The 18,690-nt window shown below is 38.3% G+C and overlaps 1 protein-coding gene across 6 annotated transcripts in view; it reads right to left on the minus strand.

Annotated features, from left to right (window-relative positions):
* Window positions 1–18,690, minus strand: part of SOHLH2 (spermatogenesis and oogenesis specific basic helix-loop-helix 2) — a 95,778-nt gene that overhangs the window by 17,551 nt on the left and 59,537 nt on the right. For all 6 annotated transcript variants that reach the window (XM_060287973.1, XM_060287974.1, XM_060287975.1 and 3 more), the window contains 5 exons: window positions 13,539–13,753; window positions 6,174–6,235; window positions 5,989–6,093; window positions 4,344–4,443; window positions 2,428–2,538 (listed from right to left, as the gene is read on the minus strand). In XM_060287973.1, the coding sequence (XP_060143956.1) occupies window positions 2,428–2,538; window positions 4,344–4,443; window positions 5,989–6,093; window positions 6,174–6,235; window positions 13,539–13,753 (593 nt within the window). The remainder of the gene's footprint in view (window positions 1–2,427; window positions 2,539–4,343; window positions 4,444–5,988; window positions 6,094–6,173; window positions 6,236–13,538; window positions 13,754–18,690) is intronic.

Raw genomic sequence — 18,690 nt, forward strand, 5'->3', positions numbered from 1 at the left:
TGTTATACAGCAGAAACTAACACACCATCGTAAAGCAATTATACTCCAATAAAGATGTTAAAAAAAAAAAAAAAAAAGAAAGAAAGTCCAGGCCAGGCACCAGCTGGGAGAACACAAACACTCTAGAAGGGGACGGCTGGGGAAGGCAGAGAACACAGGGCACGAAAAAAACAAACAAAAAGACTCATCTTTATCCACACTTAGCTTTAACTCCTTCTCTCCATTTTCAGTGGAAGAGGTGTTCTTCCACCTGGTTCTACATTCCAAAGCCTTCTGCCTCTTCAGGGATGTAAATCCATTGCCAGTGCCCCTCATTGCCTGAAGGGAACTAAAATTCTTTGACATTCCTCCCACTGAGAGGTGGGGTCTATATACCCTTCCCTTAGGCCTGGGTAGGCTCTGTGACTGCTCTGACCAAGAGCACATGGTAGAAGTGGCACTGGGCCAGTTTCTGGTCCCAGGCCGTGTGAGAGCGCAGCTTCCTCTTCCTGCCCCCTGGAACACTCTCTCTAGGAGCCCTGGGCTGCCATGGAAGAAGTCTGACAACCCTGAGACTAGCAGGCTGGGGAGCCCTGGCTGCGTTCAGCCTTCCAGCCATCCCTGCAAAGGCCCCAGACCCTCCTGACTGGACCATCCTCCAGCTGAAGGCTACCAAGTAACCCCAGTTAATGTCACATAGGCAGAAGAATTGCCCAGCTGAGTCCTGCTCAAACTGCTAACCCATAAAACCACGTATCAAGCCAATCAACTTCAGTCTCATTTTTTAAGCAGCCACAGATGACCAAAACATGAGTATCTTTAAGACCTCTGTCTCTCTTGCAGCTGTCTTCTTTTGGAAGATAAATATGAACATATTCAAGTCTGGCCCAGCCTTATCAAAATTTCTCATTCTCCCCTAAATTCCCTTTTATAGACCACACACCTTCCTTTCCTCCTTCCTTAAATCTGCATATTCCCACCTTTCATTCTCCATCTTTCTGCAACGGCACTTGTTCCCTAACCATGCCAAGGGAATTATTTTTGCCAAGGTCAGTGACATTTAGGTTTTGCTGAACACAGTCAACTGTCAGTTCTTCCCTTACTTAATCTCTGTGTCATGCGATATTGCTGAACACACACTCCTTTAGGAAACTCTCTCCTCCCCTGTTCTCCTCAATACCACTCCCTCCCGGTCTTCTTCTTATCTTCCTAGAAACTCTTTTTCCCCTGATCTCTTCTCGGCTGCCTGGACCTTAAATATTGAGGTTTTCCCCAAGGGCCTCTTCCCCACTTGTCTCTTCCCTACGTGCTTTTCAAAGTCATTATATCCATCCTGCATCCACCGCTTCAAATAGATGCTGTATCCTGAGAGCTCTCAAATCCCTGTTTCTAGCCTGGATCTTCTCTAGAACCTAAGGGCCAATTCCTTACTGGGAAGCTCCATATAAACGCAGCAAGAGCAAAACTCACCTCCCACCCCCAGCCTGCATTCCACTGTACTTCCCGGTCAGTCGGTGGCTCCACCATCAACTTGGAAGTTACACCTGACTTCTCCTTCAGCCACGTTCACGCTGATTCTACCTATTTCAAATACTTAGAACTGGCTTACTTCTCACTATCCCATTTCTAACACCATAGTTCAGGATTTCATCACTTCTTATTACAGACTCCCCTGGCCTCCAGATTCAATTCACTCCCTAACATCCTGCTCAAGCGTTCATTCTAAGGTACAGATCTTATCATATCATACCTTTGCTAAAATCCTTTAGTGCAGGATGAACAGGTCAGGATGAAATTCAAATTCCTTAACAGGACATACCCAGCCCTTACCGACTACCTCTCATCTCTTGCCCCTTGCCACTTGCACCCTTATGGCCAACTCTATGAAAACACCTGCAGTTCCACAAATTCACTGTACTTTCTTACACTGCCGGCCTCTGTACCTGCTACTCCTACCATTTGAAACATCCTTCACTGATTTCTAAACCAAACTAAACCAATTTTTGTTTAAAGCTCAATTTAGCTATCGTCGTCTCAAGAAAGCCTTCCTGCCTCCTCATTCTGTCTTAGGTAACTTTCCTAGTGTCCTACCGTGTGTTCTTTTCTATCATGATATTCATTAAAACATAATTTCCTATTTAAGAGCCTATTTAGAAGTCTGTCTAAGCACTAGACTAAGACCTCCTTGAAGGCAACAATTTATTTTTCACCTCAGTTCTCGAATCATATTCTGGCATATTAGACACTCACAGCTACTTGCTGAATGACTAAATGAATGAATGAGTGAGTAGCATGTATTGCAGGGACCAGTTCCAGACCTTCCCCAGCTGCCAGATTTACTAGTTTCGCACCGACTTTTGACAATATTATAAAAAGTTACGAAATTCATGGAAGCAATTTTTTCCTACAAAGGAACGATGCTAAAAAAGGGGCTGTAACAAAATTCACCTTCTCAGCTTTTCCTTGCTTGAGTGAAGAACAGAAATCTTTTTGTTTTTCTCGAAATTTGACAACGGATCCTTTAATTCAAACCCAATGTCATTTCTTAGAGATTCAGAGCTAGAAACAAGAGAAAATCATACCATATAAAGAGGAAAATTGTCAGGCAATAGTAAACAATAAGCACCAATACACTAATCAAAGGATGCTTCTCTAAGTCCCTAGCTTTATACAAAGGTGCAGTAAATATCAAACCATTTTACCCTATGTATTTGGTACAGAATAGTTTATTTCAAAATTTCAAAAGAATTTATTGTTAAGGTCATCATAAATACAATGACTGATCATGATTCTAAAATATACTGATAGGGCTTCCCTGGTGGCGCAGTGGTTGAGAGTCTGCCTGCTGATGCAGGGGACACGGGTTCATGCCCCAGTCCGGGAAGATCCCACATGCCCCGGAGCGGCTGGGCCCGTGAGCCACGGCCACTGAGCCTGCGCGTCCGGAGCCTGTGCTCCGCAATGGGAGAGGCCACAACAGTGAGAGGCCCACATACCGCAAAAATAAATAAATAAATAATAAAATAAAATATACTGATAAAGAATAACAGATACAAGCAGGACTAAAATATTCTAACCTCACTGAGTATGAGTATTCCAAATTACATGACTGTATCTAAAGGTACATTACAGGAAAAGCACGAGGGATTAGAGGGCCAAGATACACTACTGCAGCTTGATCAGCAACCGGCAGGTTACCTCCATGTAAAAAAATTGTCATTTAATGGACATTTTCTGGCTTGACCATTTTTCTAGAACTTCTCCAGGCATTTTCATTGATTTGATTAAAAAAAAAAATTCCCTAAAAAACTTACAAACTAATATTATCTCCTTTATCACAAGGGATATAACTTGATTTGAAAATTGACTTTTAGTTATAGTAGTAGGATTCTGAGGAAGAGCAAAGATACAAGATGAGTAGGGCTCAAAAATAAGTTGTAAGTAATACAAGAAAATCACAAGGCCTTCCAAAACCCTTCCCAACCCCATATCCCAGAAAAAGTTTAATACGGTAAATTTCTTTGAGGTTGAAATGCTAAATAAGATAAAGAAAGCTGTTGCTATCTCTGTACTACTTAAGTAAGTGCATCTTTGGTTTAACCATGCTTATTGGTTGCCAAGTCTCTTCCCTGTTCAAAATAAGTTGACGGTCACATTCTACAAATTCTGGAAGTGACTAACTCAAAATTCTCACCATCATCATCCATGTTCTCAACACTTGTGTCCATTCTTTATAGCCCTATGCTCTATTTAAAATCTCCTTGGAAATCAGCTTCAAGTGAAACAAAGAAATTCACTAAAATAGAATTTTTATAAGCATACAGCGTTAGAATTGAAAGGGTTTGAATGACCCCCAGTTCAATGCAGGTTTAAATGCTAGTTCTAATATCTCAAAGAGACAGAGACAAAGAGACCATCTTTAAGGGTTATTTTCAGTAATTGGTGGGGTAGGTTCATGAGTTCAAAAAAGACATTAGGGAGAAGCTTATTGGCAGATGGATAACAGCTTAGGATTCCATTGTTTTAAAAGTCTGAAACATCACTGCTTTTATTTAACCCAGTCTCTACTTTAACATGCCCAGTGATGGGTAACTTACTACCTTACAATTCAACCTGCTCCCCTGTGGTTATGAAGTGCTTCCTTATATTTAGTTGGATACTTCTGTAATGTGTCCCCACAGTGCCAGCTCAGGATTCTGAAATGTAGTACAGGTTGCATCCCTCTTCCACAAAGTAGCTACTTTCTTTTGCATCACCCCCAGCACTTGAGCTGCTGTTGCACAATCAATAAGCCCTCCAGAAATGTTTTTTAATGAAATGTACACAGTAAAAATTGCTACTACGAAAAAGTGAAAAAAACTAACCGAGCAAATAGATCTGCAGAAAAATATCTCAGGTGTTCACTGCAGGACTTCTGCAGGGGCAATTCAGGTTCTTCAGGCTTCACAGAAATTTCATTCTTAACTGCAAGTTTTAAAAGAGGAACCATTTCAATTATAAAGTCACTGGTGGGGATGATGTTAATCACGCATATAAACCCTAATCAAAAATAGCTGTCATGTTTCACTCAATACATTTTATAAAGCAGCATTTTTTAAATAAAAAGCAATTTTTATAGATTTCAATCTGTGAAGCATGGAACTACCCAGGTGAGAAAGCAAAATTAAAACACTACATACAAGTTACTTCACAGCATCCTCTTTCAACCAGATTCTACTAACTTTGTGATAGGTGTGCTTAAAAATGCATTCAACCGAGTTTACTTATTATTTACAGGTAAACGTCAGAGTCAGAAAATGCGTATGAGTCTTCAGTAAGTAGCTGCATTGTCAAAGCATCTGATGGTTGTGTTGTTTTTTGGTGTGGGGTTTTTTTGGGTTTTTTTGCTTTTTGTTGTTGTTGTTGTTTTTGTTTGTTTGTTTTGCAGCTGCTCATCCTAAGAGCAGAGCTGAGATGACTGGATGAGACATGGTTAGGACCAATAAGAAGGGTGCTAGACAGGTGGTGATGAGCAGCTGCTCTATTTCCACTGAGAACCAAAATGAGAAGAGGCTGCAAAAGGACTCTGGTCCCAGACAGTTACACGTTTCATTTCCAGGAAGAACTCTGACACCTGCAGGGGATGGGAGCCATTGGGATGTTACAAAACAGACTCACTCATGTTGCCTAGATACTGAAGAAGGACATTAAAAAAAAAGGAGGGGTGCACTGATCTTGTATCTTCTGGAGTATGAGCTTATCCATGATAATCCTGAAAGCGTCTTTCAGGTCCATTTTAAGAAAAATACCTTAATTTTAAAAGATTTCCTACTAGTAACCTGGGTCTAGAAAAATCATAAGTAGTCACTGACAAACAATGATTCCAGTAGAATTTAATTTCAGAAATTGGAGTCTGTCCTTTTACAAGGCAAATTAAAGCAATTTAATTATCTTAAGTGTTTAGATGCTGGCAATACACATAATACAATACAGGTGAAGAGTTTAGAAATGTGAGGTCTCATTGAAGCACTGACACTAATTATCTGTGTCTAAAAATCTAAAATAGAAAGGATAACCACTCTGTTAACTTAAAGAAGTGAAATAATTTATATGCAAGTGTTTTGCAAAGCACAAAAACTCAAGGTTAATGGCTCTGGCTTTTAGACAATCATAGAGCACAAAGCATGAATAATTCCATTCAAGTGACTAAGAAGCTAGGCTACCAAAAAAAAAAACCCCAAAACCAAAAAAAACCTGTGCTTAACCACAACACTGCATTTGTCCCTTGTGCACATTTTAAACGTTTGAGGACAAGCTTTTTCTTCACAGGTATAGAACGTATGTTTCCCTTTATTTTATTCACACTTGTTTTCTTCACACTATGTTTAATAAGGATTACATGTATATAGCATACAGTTAATCCTTAACAAATAAAAGGCATAAGTGGAAAACCAACATAAAAATGTATAAATACAACTTTTGTAGAATCTTAGAATTTTTCTAACCCTTGGAAACCTGCTTTTCACTCACCAGTATTTGAGAGACATGTTTTCCAGTATTTTATCACAACACTCATTTTTTCCATTGTCAGTGGTTCAGATAAAGTAATATCAGCTCCTTGACCTGAAAGACAACCTAAGAATCTTTGTATTAAATATTGACCTCATGATTTCTATTTGGGGAAAAAGCAGATAATATATCCAACAGGCACATACCTTTGAAGTTCTCAGGGATTATAAAAACAAAGAGCAAATGTGTATTTTTTTTCTTGCCAGATCTGAAAGGGAAAAAAAAAATTTAAAATGAAGCAAAATCATCGTTCAAAAAATTGGGATTCAAACATTTAGCTCATTAGGAACGAACTACAGTACAGTGACTTTCTTTATTTCATTAGAATTTAAAATGGTGGCATTAATATGGAAGTTTAGTGACAGTACCATCTCAAATCAGTGAGGGAAAAGATGGACTTTTTTTTTTTTTTTTTTTTACAGTTCATAAAAGAAGAGATTGTGTTTTTATTTCTTGCAGTTGCACGAAGAGGCTTCTGAAGTGTGTGGCTGGGGTGGACAGTACAATTACAGATTATTTGAAAAATACGAGGGAGGGGAACATTCTCCCGAAACTGACGCTTGCTCTGTTTGAAGCTTTATTTATAATAGATGCTTTAGCTTCTCTATTTCCTTTTAATGGGTAAGAAAATCCAAAACTTGAGTCTTCAGTCAAACATACCCCTGGCTTCTCTGAGCAGGAGTGCAGTCTGTTAATAAGAACAGTCTTTTTATGGTTCATTTCTATGGCAACCACAAATGCCTGGCTCTCCACAACTGGGGAAGGGGTAAGTGAGAGAATAAGTGACTTTTTAAAAATAAACTTTAATTTTAGAATAATTTTGTATCTACAGGAAAAATATGAACATAGTGGAGTTCCCATGTATCCCAAACACAATTTCCCATACTGCTAACATCTTACATTAGTTTGGAATACTTCCAAATATTCCAAATTAATGAGTCAATATTGATACATTATTATTAAGTTCATTCTTTATTCTGATTTCCTTAGTTTTCCTTAATGTACTTTATTTTTCTATGCCAGGATCCAATCCAGGATCCTACATTACATTCAGTCATTATATCTCCCTTAGGCTACTCTACATTGTGACACTTTTGCTGACTTTGTTTCTGATGATCTTGACAGTTTTGAGAATACTGCTCAGGTATTAGGTAGAATGTAAGACGGATCACTTTTGTTCTTGGCTTTAAATGATCCAAAATCTTATCCAGATTCTTGATCTAACCACCAGTTTCAAGAAATTTAAGGAAAAGAGGAATAGTTTTTTTTAAATGCTATGGGGATGAAATCAGAATGTGGGAAATTTTATAAAACAAATGACCAGGGCTTCCCTGGTGGCACAGTGGTTAAGAATCCACCTGCCAATGAAGGGGACATGGGTTCGAGCCCTGGTCTGGGAGGATCCCACATGCCACGGAGCAAACAAGCCCGTGCACCACAACTACTGAGCCTGCGCTCTAGAGCCCGCGAGCCACAACTACTGAGCCCACATGCCACAACTACTGAAGCCCTCACGCCTAGAGCCCGTGCTCTGCAGCATGAGAAGCCACTGCAATGAGAAGCCCGCGCACTGCAACGAAGAATAGCCCCCGCTCGCCGCAACTAGAGAAAGCCCGTGCGCAGCAACGAAGACCCAATACAGACATAAATAAATAAATAAATTTATTTAAAAAATATATATAACTCAGAATATTTACTAAATTAATTATGTCAAACAAGTATCAATAGGATATTACTAAAATGGGACAAATCACCCAATTGAGCTCTATTCAGGCTTGTGTTCTATGAATTCTGAAAGAGAATTTGGGGTAAAAGAGAAGAGAGGAAAGAACACAATTTCTATGAGGAAATGAGAAGCTCAGGCAGAAGTACTGCCGTCAAAATAGGCACAAGTAGGAGGGAGGATGGGATCCGACAGGCAGACTCAAGTGGCAGTAAGGAAGGCCCCTTAGCACACGGTGGGGTGTGGACCGTGGAAGTGCGTAGGAGAGAATGACGCCTGTGTGTCAGTGTCCACAGTGTGAACCTTTCCCATTTATTTTGTAAGGGATGAAAAAGCGTGGGGTATAACAGGGGTATGAATAATGGGATGAGGTGGGAGGGACAAACAGACTGAATAGATAGAAACATATTGGGTAGTTCAGTCCAGCTTTTGAAATAAAAAATACTTTGTGGACTCACAAAAACAAGTTATCGTAAGTTAAAATATTCTCGAATTATAGAATTTTTTAAAAAACAGATTATTTGCTTTTGGAAATAATCCTGCGTCTATTTTTTTTAAAAATTGATCTTACTGACAGGGAAATAGGTTAGATTTGGATATATGGATTTTTATACCCCGATGACTTTCAAATTTCAAGCTTCACATCAGACAGAGTTGGAATTCCTGGACTTTTGTCATTAGCACAGAATCGATTACCAACCCAAACACTTCCTCTGTCAGTGAAGCCCTAATTGTGCAGGAACCCCAGCAATCAATAGAGTTCCCAGAATCCAACACTCTGGTCCAGAGCTCAGCTTCTCATCCACATTCTGTACAAATTAATAAGCTAACAGAGTTTCCAGTTTCCAGGATCACCAAAAAAGGTCCTCTTTCCAATGAATGAATGTTCCTTAAAACTAAGCAACACCAAAACACAACAAAAATCTCCTTTCTCCACCCCAACTAATACCACTTCTTTCATATACCAAAACTAAATTGCAGGTTCTGAGGCCTTAGAAACACCTTCTCGATTGAGGTCTCCAGAGTTTTAAAAATCTGCAGTTTGCTGGGGGGCAATTTATTTATCCTCCTGTTTCACGGCATACACTGTTTAAATGACATGATGGATCCTGAGACTACGCTCATACGAGATTGGATATTGTTGTTCTAGTGTCCACTCCTAGCCTATGCCCAGTGGTCTCTGGAACTGGAGGCCGCCATAAGCTCAAACTGCAGCAGTGGCCATTCCCAGCCTTGTCTCCACCCCTAAGTCTGGTAGCTGGAAAAAAAAATCATATAAAAGTGTTTTGAACTGAATTGTACACTCTGATGATCAAAGAACCTCAGGAAAGATCTGGCTGGCCGCTGAAATCTGTCATCTAATAGGAGGACCAAAATGTTCTTATAAGTCCCTATGAAGCCGGGGGAAACCTCTAAAGGCACTTCCTTTATAGGCACAGGGACGTCAAAGGACAAAAGCCAGTGTCATTTTTGGGTTGCATCCTTCTTGAGTACGGTTATCCATCATGCAACCTTGGGCCCAAAGCAGCCAAATTAACTTGGTGTGGTCTATTTGGGACTTGTAACAAATAATATCCTTTATTAATTACTTAATGAATTAAAACAACCATTTTCAGTGAGAAAATTAAGAGTTTTACTGTAAATATGAAAACACTGAGTTCACTTGCTACTAACAGGGCACCTGTGATAAAATGCAGTGAAGTTCTGAGTTGATTCTGGTCAATAGTGAAGGTTGGTGTGCCCCATCCCCACTATGCTTTTTGTCAGGAGAGTTTCTGCTGTGACCCTTCTAAGTCAGGTTCACCACATGACATGATGCTAGAAACAATAAACATCTAGAATGGCCCTCAGTTCCTATTTATAGAATAATGTTTTTAGTAAAACTACTTAGATGTTTTGTTGTTATAGTGTTTATGTCAAGTATTCAGGTAATGCAAACTGGCTGATCAGACTTACTGAGTAGCACTGTCAAGTCAAGGATGTTCTGGAATTGGGGACATAGCAGGACAACTTGTTAGACCCTTGTGGCTCACAAGATTGGATTTTCTTGGTGACGCAATAAGTTAACTGATCAGACAAGCGAATCGACATGGGAAAAAATAAAATCAGATTCAAACTTGATTTGCCGACTGAGCAGACGGAACCACATTCTGCGTTCCTTTCCTATCGCTGCACTGCTCTGAGCTCACGAGAATTACAGGGTTTGAGGAACTGCAGACACAGTTCATGGATCAGAAAATCACAATGGCAAACAGGATCCATACACTGTGGATGAGCTTGAAACATACTCTAATGTTCTGTATTAGCCTTTGTAAGGTAGTGCCAGGATGCATCTGAATTACCAAGTATCTACACTTTGAATGTGGTTCAGTTTTGAGAACTGACCTGAAAGAAGGGTCAAATACTCCTGAAATTCTGGAACCAAGCACATGAATCCTGAGACGATCTTAAAATATTTTACCACTGGGTGGTGTCTGAGTTCATCTGGCTCAATAAAAATGTGTTCATGAAATGAAATCAAATTAGGGAGTACTACCAGCAATGTCAACCTATAATTGAGATGTGCCGTAATTCTTGAGGATGTCAGGCTATAAGGTACCATTATTTTTACAAATGATTAAAACTGATTAATGATTAGTTCCAAGCTAAAACCACAGTTCTTCTATAAGAATAAATTTTAAAATCTTTTTAAGGAGCCTGCTTGCATTTTATCCTAAAAGAAGCTTAGTATGATAGCTGACACACTATACTTCATTCTTAGTTTCAATAAAAATCCGTATGTCTTACAGATATACATAGATTTGTGATCATGTGCTCTGATACTGAAAATCAACGTGGACCACTTTTATTCTACAGTGAGTTCTTCACTCACTGGCAGGGCATAAAAAGGGACCAGAGAGGAGTAAGGTAAATACTTGTATATTTTCCTGAACCTATCCAGATTTTGAGATATAACAAAACAACAAAGCTCTAAGGGGGAAAAAAATCTAAAATACAGCATTAAAAAGCTAAGCCAAAACTCTTCATATTGGCTTAGTCATTAAATATTAGCCCAAACTCAAAAGATAGAGTGCTGTAGGAAAGATAAAGGTTTAAATGCCTTATAAATAGGGCAAGATGTTCATGAGACTCATCATCCTAAGAAAAACTATAGCCTCAAAATATAAATATGCTCCATAAGGGTTTAAATAATTCGTAAGTCATCAACTCATAACAATTCTGAGGGCAAGAAAGGGAATTTCAGAGACATTTCTAGCCTCTAAGTCCAGTATCAGGAAAGGCAAAGCTTCCACAAAGAAAGCTCTGTCCCTTTTTCAGAGAGAAACGCAAAAGCTAGAACTCATGGTCTGCCCTAGAACAGCATGGTCGCCCACCCACACCTAGAGCAAAGTACTGAATACCTGCTATTAGTCAAGACGTATACCGGATACGTATAATGAGACCAAAAAAGAAAACCAGGTGTATTCCACGAATTATTCTCTTTTTCTTTTCAAAGAAATGCTTTTACAGCAAAACAACAGAATTACCATATGCCTGTCTGTACATTTATTTCCTTCATCTATCTTCTTCTCTCTGCTAACACATCTTAAGCTATGTTATTCAGACAAAGAAAGCAGCCGTGGGGAGAATCCACAGAGGGGAGTGTCAGACAGAGGTTCTCTCCTCTACCCTCCCAACTGCTAACAACTGTGACTAGACATAAAGCTTGTTCTTAAACAGAACTTTAATCTTATCCTGTTCAAAATGTAGCCTCGATCATGAGCGAACACAAAGCCTTTACCACATTTGGGGAGGCACGGCTGGACTCCTGCTGCTGGAATGGAGAGAGGTCAGCCACAGCAGCTTGTCCACTGCTCCTCCAAAATGAAACGCTTAGGTTAAAGTAAGTCTGGCATCTATGGCATGTCCGAATTGTAAAAGGGGCTTCAATACAGAAGCCAAATGATTACAGACTTTTAGAAAGAACACGAAGGGAAGAGTGAAGAGTTCTAGTCTGAGTTTTGTGAAAACAAGCCATGTGGTCTCAGGCAAGTCACTTCAGCCTCAGGTTTCTAATCTGCCAAGTAGGAACGATGAACCCTGCCTTACCTCCCTCATAAAGGTGTTGTAAATTTTTTTTAAATATTAATACTATACAAATGAGATATTACTATAAGCCTCCAATCAGAGGTACTCTATCAATAGATTTTTTGAAAAGGTATATTAATAAAATAGGCATATCTTCAGAAGGAAGATCGTTCACAACAACATGTTTTGGATGTGAAATCCTCTTTGAGGTAATTTGCCTGGTTTGTCTAGAGTTCATATTCCCAGTAGAAGGCCAAAGAAATGCAGAAGACCAACCGTTCTAAGAAACCCCAGGAGCAGTGTCTTTCTGTCTGTCTTTAACAAGTAACCCAGTGTCTCTGGCTTCTTCCCAGTCCCACCTGTCTTTTCCCCTAACATAATATGCTTGGTCCTTTTTATTCTGGAATCACAATATTTCTCTGAACTTTCTCCTTTGGTCTAGGAAGTCCTCTCCTCTAATTATGAGAAGTCCTTATATATTCCAATAGTATCTACAATTACACTTCATCAAGTCTCACAGAAGGGAAACACATTCAATCTCACCTAACCCTGTTTAAAAACATCCTAAATGGCTCAAAATCCTATGTAAACAGGCACGGAAGAACCAAAATCTTTCACCTCTAGACTCCAGATCTCCAGAGTTGAGTGGGTCAAACAGCAGCATAACTTCTATGGAACTACCGGGTGAAACAAGAATAATGCATGTGGGCTTCCCTGGTGGTGCAGCAGTTAAGAATCCGCCTGCCAATGCAGGGGACATGGGTTCGAGCCCTAGTCTGGGAAGATCCCACATGCCACGGAGCAACTAAGCCCGTGCGCCACAACTACTGAGCCTGCGTGCTACAGCCCGTGAGCCACAACTGCTGAGCCTGTGAGCCACAACCACTGAAGCCCATGCGCCTAGAGCCTGTGCTCTGCAACAAGAGAAGCCCCTGCTCACTACAATTACAGAAAGCCTGTGCGTAGCAACGAAGACCCAATGCAGCCAAAAATAAATAAATAAATAAATAAAATTTAAAGAAAAGAAAATAATAATGGACATGGTATTGACCTGGACTCAGCGGATACAGAGAGCTTCATGGCTCTTTCACATTAGGACATCTCTTGAAAGAGACACCTTCAGCCCAGAGCTATCATGACCCAGAGATACAAGTGCTCACCTGCTTTAGTGTCTACTATAAGAATTAATGAACTCTGAAACAATACGCCATGTTAATGACATAGTTATTAAAAAGGAATACCTACTGAATTATGGGAAGCATTATATACCAAATAAATTTCTATGACCAATTAATTCTTATATCCTCACCCACACCTATTACTTTTAAGTTAAAATGTTAATTCTTGTAAAAGTAGGTCAAACTGGCAGGAAGAACAAAAACATATATAGAGATTCTGCCCTTGAAAATATCCGTCATCTTAAAAATTAAAGTAGAATTGTATCATCTTTTAAGAATTTTTATAGAAGCAGGTTTTAATAAAAACTATTCTAGGGACTTCCCTGGTGGTCCAGCGGTTAGGACTTCGCCTTCCAATGCAGAAGGTGCAGGTTCAATCCCTGGTTGGGGAGCTAAGGTCCCCTATGCCTCATGGCCAAAAAACCAAAACATAAAACATAAACAATATTGTAACAAAGACTTAAAAATGATCCACATCAAAAAAAAATCTTTAAAAAAAAAAACTATTCTAAAGATAATAGAGTCAAGATTTTGGAGTTTACCTAATTAATCTGACAGCTTCCAGCTCCTCGGCAGTTGGTAAAGAGGTCAACTTCAGAAAAACCATGTTGAACGTGCAATCATCCACAAGTGCTGCTACCGTCTTCACATCACTAATGATGACGGTGATTTTTGCTAAATTTGAAAAGAATTTCTGTACAATATCAGCCAGGTACTGAACAGTGACATCGCCAACTAATAAGAGGTCTATTTTTGTCTGAAAGAGAAGGAAAAAAGCAGAAGCATCACACAATTAATGTCTGGGCATAGAGAACATGCCGTCATGTATGAGAAGATAAATAAAGGTTACAAATAGCCAATGACTGACTACTCAGCTATACTGAATGGTCAACTATAAGCATACCTCAAGGGCAGGAACTATTCATTTCATGTCCTTAGAACCTAGGGTAGTGAATGGATCTGAAAGTCATGCTATTTTTTAAAGTTCTGCCTACAAATACTATTCTACTGTGGTTTTCCTACAAGTTTCTTTCTCATCCTATTAACAATAGATAGGATTCTTTCTATAGGCCCAGTTTCCCAATCGCCCATCCTGCTGGAAAACCTGTTGACTAATGAGAGAACCAAGCTGGTGACTCTCCCACATGATTTATTTTGATGAAACACATTCCGGAGAACAGAGAAAGATTTAAATTCCCTGAACCTAAGAAATACTCAAATCAAGTCCTTTCTTTGAATGGAATATACATGCTCTTCAAATCTGAACATTAGGAACCGAAGAGCCTCTTTATTTCCATTTGGGGATATTTTCAAGCACATTCGATTAGAAAAAATATAATTTCCGTCTTCATCTTTTATTTCTCCACGTTTTATTCTCTACAGATATTAAACACAATCCACTTAAAATGACAAAGAACAGCATTACTGAATATGCCAAACTTCTCTTAGTAGTTTCAAATGCCATATATATGTATGTATGTATGTATATAAGTTTTGGGGAGCTTCAATCTGATCCATTGATTTATTTGCCTATTCCTGGTTAACAGCACACAGTCTAATTGCTAGCTCTTTATGCTTTGTATTTGCTAGAGCATGTGGTTCCCTCCTTGTTATTTTTCAGTTTGGTTCTTAGATATTTTCCCACAATGTTTCTTCCCACAGAATTTTATCAACAGCTTGTCAGGTTCCATAAGGAACCCTGTTAAAATTTTGATGACAGTTGCATTTATTTTAAAGATTAATTAGGGAATATCATTATGTATTACATCTCCCTATTTAGGAAGTATGACTCAGAGAAATCAGATCTTATCTCCTTCAGTTTTATAGTTACTTGCATATAGATTTTGCAAGTGTCTTCACACATTGATTCCTAGATTTTTCAAGATTTCAGAGTCATTGTGAAGGGGATATAGTTTCTCACTATATTTTCTGATTGATTATAGCTGACATAGAGATGTACTGATTTCTGTATAAGGAATTTGCTCAAAGTACTTTTTGGTACTCTCCATTTATTTCCAGTACTTTTTAGTTGATTCTTCTGAGTTTCCTAGATAGGTAATCATATGGTTTTCAAAAATGACATTTTTGTCCCCGTCTCCAGAATTTATTTATGCCTTTTACTTATTAACCTTAAAGCACTGGCTACGACATTCAAAACAACGGTAAATTGCAGGAGTGAAGTGGGCATTCTTGCCTTGTTCCTGACTTTAGTGGGAATATTTCAAATGTTTTTACTACTACATGATAATGAAGGTCAATACCCTTTATCAAGTTAAAGAAGTTTCTTTCTATTTGGAAGCTAAGAATTTTAAATCAGAAATGGGTGTTAGAATTTACCAAATGCTTTTTCTGTATCAACATGATCACATTTTTTTTTCTCCTTTCATCTGTTAGGTAGTGAATTACATTAATAGATTTCCTAATGTCAAGCCATCATTGCATTACTGGGATAAACCCATACTTATTGCAAATAGATTCAGTTCATTCATATTATTTTAGATTTTTACATCTATATTCATAAGTAAAACTGGATAAAATTTTGTTTTATTGTACTGATTTATCTGGTTTGGGTGTCAAGGTTATGCCAGCCTTGAAGCAATAGAAAGCTTCTAAATTATTCTATGGTCTTGAATATTTTACAAAACATATAAATTATTGGCTTCTTGAAGTTTAGGTAAAACTTGTCTGTGAAATCTGAGCCTGAAGTCATTTATAAAGGTAGGTTTTAGACTACCTTTTACAGTTCCTTAATGCTTACTAGTAAAATAAGTGTTCTGCCTTTAAGTGAATTTTATTCATATATTTATAAAAATCCATTTCATTTCTTTTCAAATGTATTAATTTTTAAATTTATACAACATTTATTACTTGTGTTGAGTTCATCTTGCTTGCTTTCCAACTACAGATTAAATTTATTTATTTTATTTATTTTTGGCTGCGTTGGGTCTTTGTTGCTGCGTGTGGGCTTTCTCTAGTTGCGGTGAGCGGGGTCTACTCTTTGTTGCCGTGCACGGGCTATGCGGTGGCTTCTCTTGTTGCGGAGCACAGGCTCTAGGCACGTGGGCTTCAGTAGTTGTGGCCTGCGGGCTCTAGAGCGCAGGCTCAGTAGTTGTGGCGCATGGGCTTAGTTGCTCCACGGCATGTGGGTTCTTCCCGGACCAGGGCTCGAACCCGTGTCCCCTGCATTGGCAGGCAGATTCTTAACCACTGTGCCACCAGGGAAGCCCCAACTAGAGATTAATATATAATTAAATTTTTTTCTATCTTCTTTTTCTGGTAATGCTTTATTAGAGACTGTAGAACTATGTGGTCCAATATGTGGTGATTTAAATTTATGTTCATTACAATTAAAGTGTGAAATCAGTTCAGTTTCACCAGCCACATTTCAAGTGCTCAGTATCCACATATGGCAAGTGACTACCATTTCTGCATAATTATAGAAGAGTTTCATCATTGCAGAAAGTTCTATTGAATGATGCCGTCATCCAAGTGGCACTTTGTTGTACCCTATAAATTCTGATACATTGTGGTCATGTTCATTCATTGCTAGTTTATATAATTTCAGTTTATATTCCCATTTTAACCTAAGAGTTATATTAAACTCCTATATAAAGATGTTAATTTTCAAGTGGATAGTGTTTTGGTATTTAAAAATTTTTTTGGCTATTGACTCATTTCTTATTTCAGTGCATTGTCAACAGTGGATGCACACTATATGACTTCTACTTTTTAGAATTGGTTGATATTTTCTCTGTGACTTAATACACAATTTTTAATGTTCCATGGATACTTGAAAACAATGTGTATTTTCTGTTAGGCATACAGCCTCTACACAGCTTTCAGACTGAACTTGCTCGTTGCTTTCTTATTTTAGGTCTACTTGATCTTTCATTTTAAGAGGTAGATATATAAAACCTGCCCTCTCTAATTACGCTTTGTCAATTTACCAATTTCTCTAACTATAGACTCTATAAATAAACTATGGATTAGGTACATAAAGGTTCATAACAATTTTATATATTCATATAAATATATAATAATACTTAATATATACTATATAATGATCTACAATGTCTATGTAGTATGTATTAACATATAAATATCATATAATTATAGAGAAAAAACTATATATAAAATATATCTGTCCTTTTTAATGCTTTTCACCTGAAATTTTATTTTTTTCTGATATACAACACTTAGTTTTTTATACCTTTATTTTGAGGCTTTCTGTATCATTTTGATTTTGTATGAATTTTTTAAATAAAATATATTTGACTTTTTTAGGTTTCTTCCAATCTGAGATTTCAGTTTTTAATGTAAGTAATTAATAAGCTTTTAATAAGTTATTACTTACATTAATGACACTAGCTAATGAACATTAAGGTAATCAATGTAATGTAATTAATTGTGAAATATTCATAACTTAACATGAAATGGTCTTATTTCCTTCATTTGTTATTTCAAGTTTCCCATTTACCATAATTCAGTTTCTTCTTTCCCACGCTTCCTGTTAAACTGATCAAATTGTCCTTTTTCCCTCCTGCTGCTCCTACAATACTTTGGGAGTTAAACTCCTTATTTATGTTCTTTAAGTGGCATTAGGGCTCACAATTCAGTGCTAGCTTTATAGTCAAAATACTCCTACAAGTCAAAATCTGTTTGTCTCTGACCTTTGAAGATACTGGGCCATTTTCTTCTCACAACCAGAGCTGGTGATGAAAAGAAAAAGCTGCCTTGTTTTTCTTTTAGTGCTTTTCTCTAATGCTGTGGATTCTGATCATTTCCTAGGATGTGTCTGGGGATGGACCTTACTCAGCCCACTTGGCATTCAGTGGATCTTTGGCTCTGGAAATTTCCTTCTATTATTTCTTTGATTATTTCCTCCTCTGTTGCCTTTGTCTATCCTTGGAAACCTTCTATTAGATGCTGGACATCCTAAATTGATCCTTCAAGTCTCAACTTCTGCAAGACTTTCTTAATTTTATTGTCCATATCACCAGCTCAGGCTTTAGTCCTTCTAAAGACTTTTACAATTTCAGTTAATTTAACATGAATTGCTCATTTCTAAGACTTTTTTCTCTTTTGATAATTTATCATAACCTGCTATTTTTAGGACATGGTATCCCCTGTGAACATACAAATTAGAAATTTTAAGTTTTTTCTATCCCCTTTATAATCTGCCTCTGGAATAGTTGTCTGGTGATCCTTGGTTATCCAAACATAAATATGACTCAAGGGCCTCAGCTGACATTTATGAGCAGTTTCCCCTGCAGTTGGGGTGGTCTGCTTCCCCAGTCACTGTTTCCTCTAAACTGTGGGTTTGGTGTGAATGGTAGGGATGATGGAAGAAAGGCTGGAGAGCAAAGTGGCTGGGATCAGCTATTTGTCAAAATATAGGCAAGCTTTACCCTGAAAACCAATCACTTTGGTTTATTTCCCTCCTGGGCAGAGCTGCCTTTCCTTTCACCCTTGTCAGTTGTAGAGGTCTGGAAACTACCAATACCAGGAGCCCGTGTCCCACGTAGAGTTCATTTTCTTTAGAAAGAGCAGTGCCTGGGTTTGATTCTCTGGTTAAAAGTCTCATCGCTCTGGCTGTAGTAGGAGTGAAGGGGGAGAGCCCAGGGGTGAAGAAATCCAGGGCCCCAGCTGGCCCAGGGGTTCTGCCCACAGCTAATTCTTTACCAGGGAAGCACC

Source organism: Globicephala melas, chromosome 18 (assembly GCF_963455315.2).
Source record: "Globicephala melas chromosome 18, mGloMel1.2, whole genome shotgun sequence".
Lineage (NCBI taxonomy): Eukaryota > Metazoa > Chordata > Mammalia > Artiodactyla > Delphinidae > Globicephala > Globicephala melas.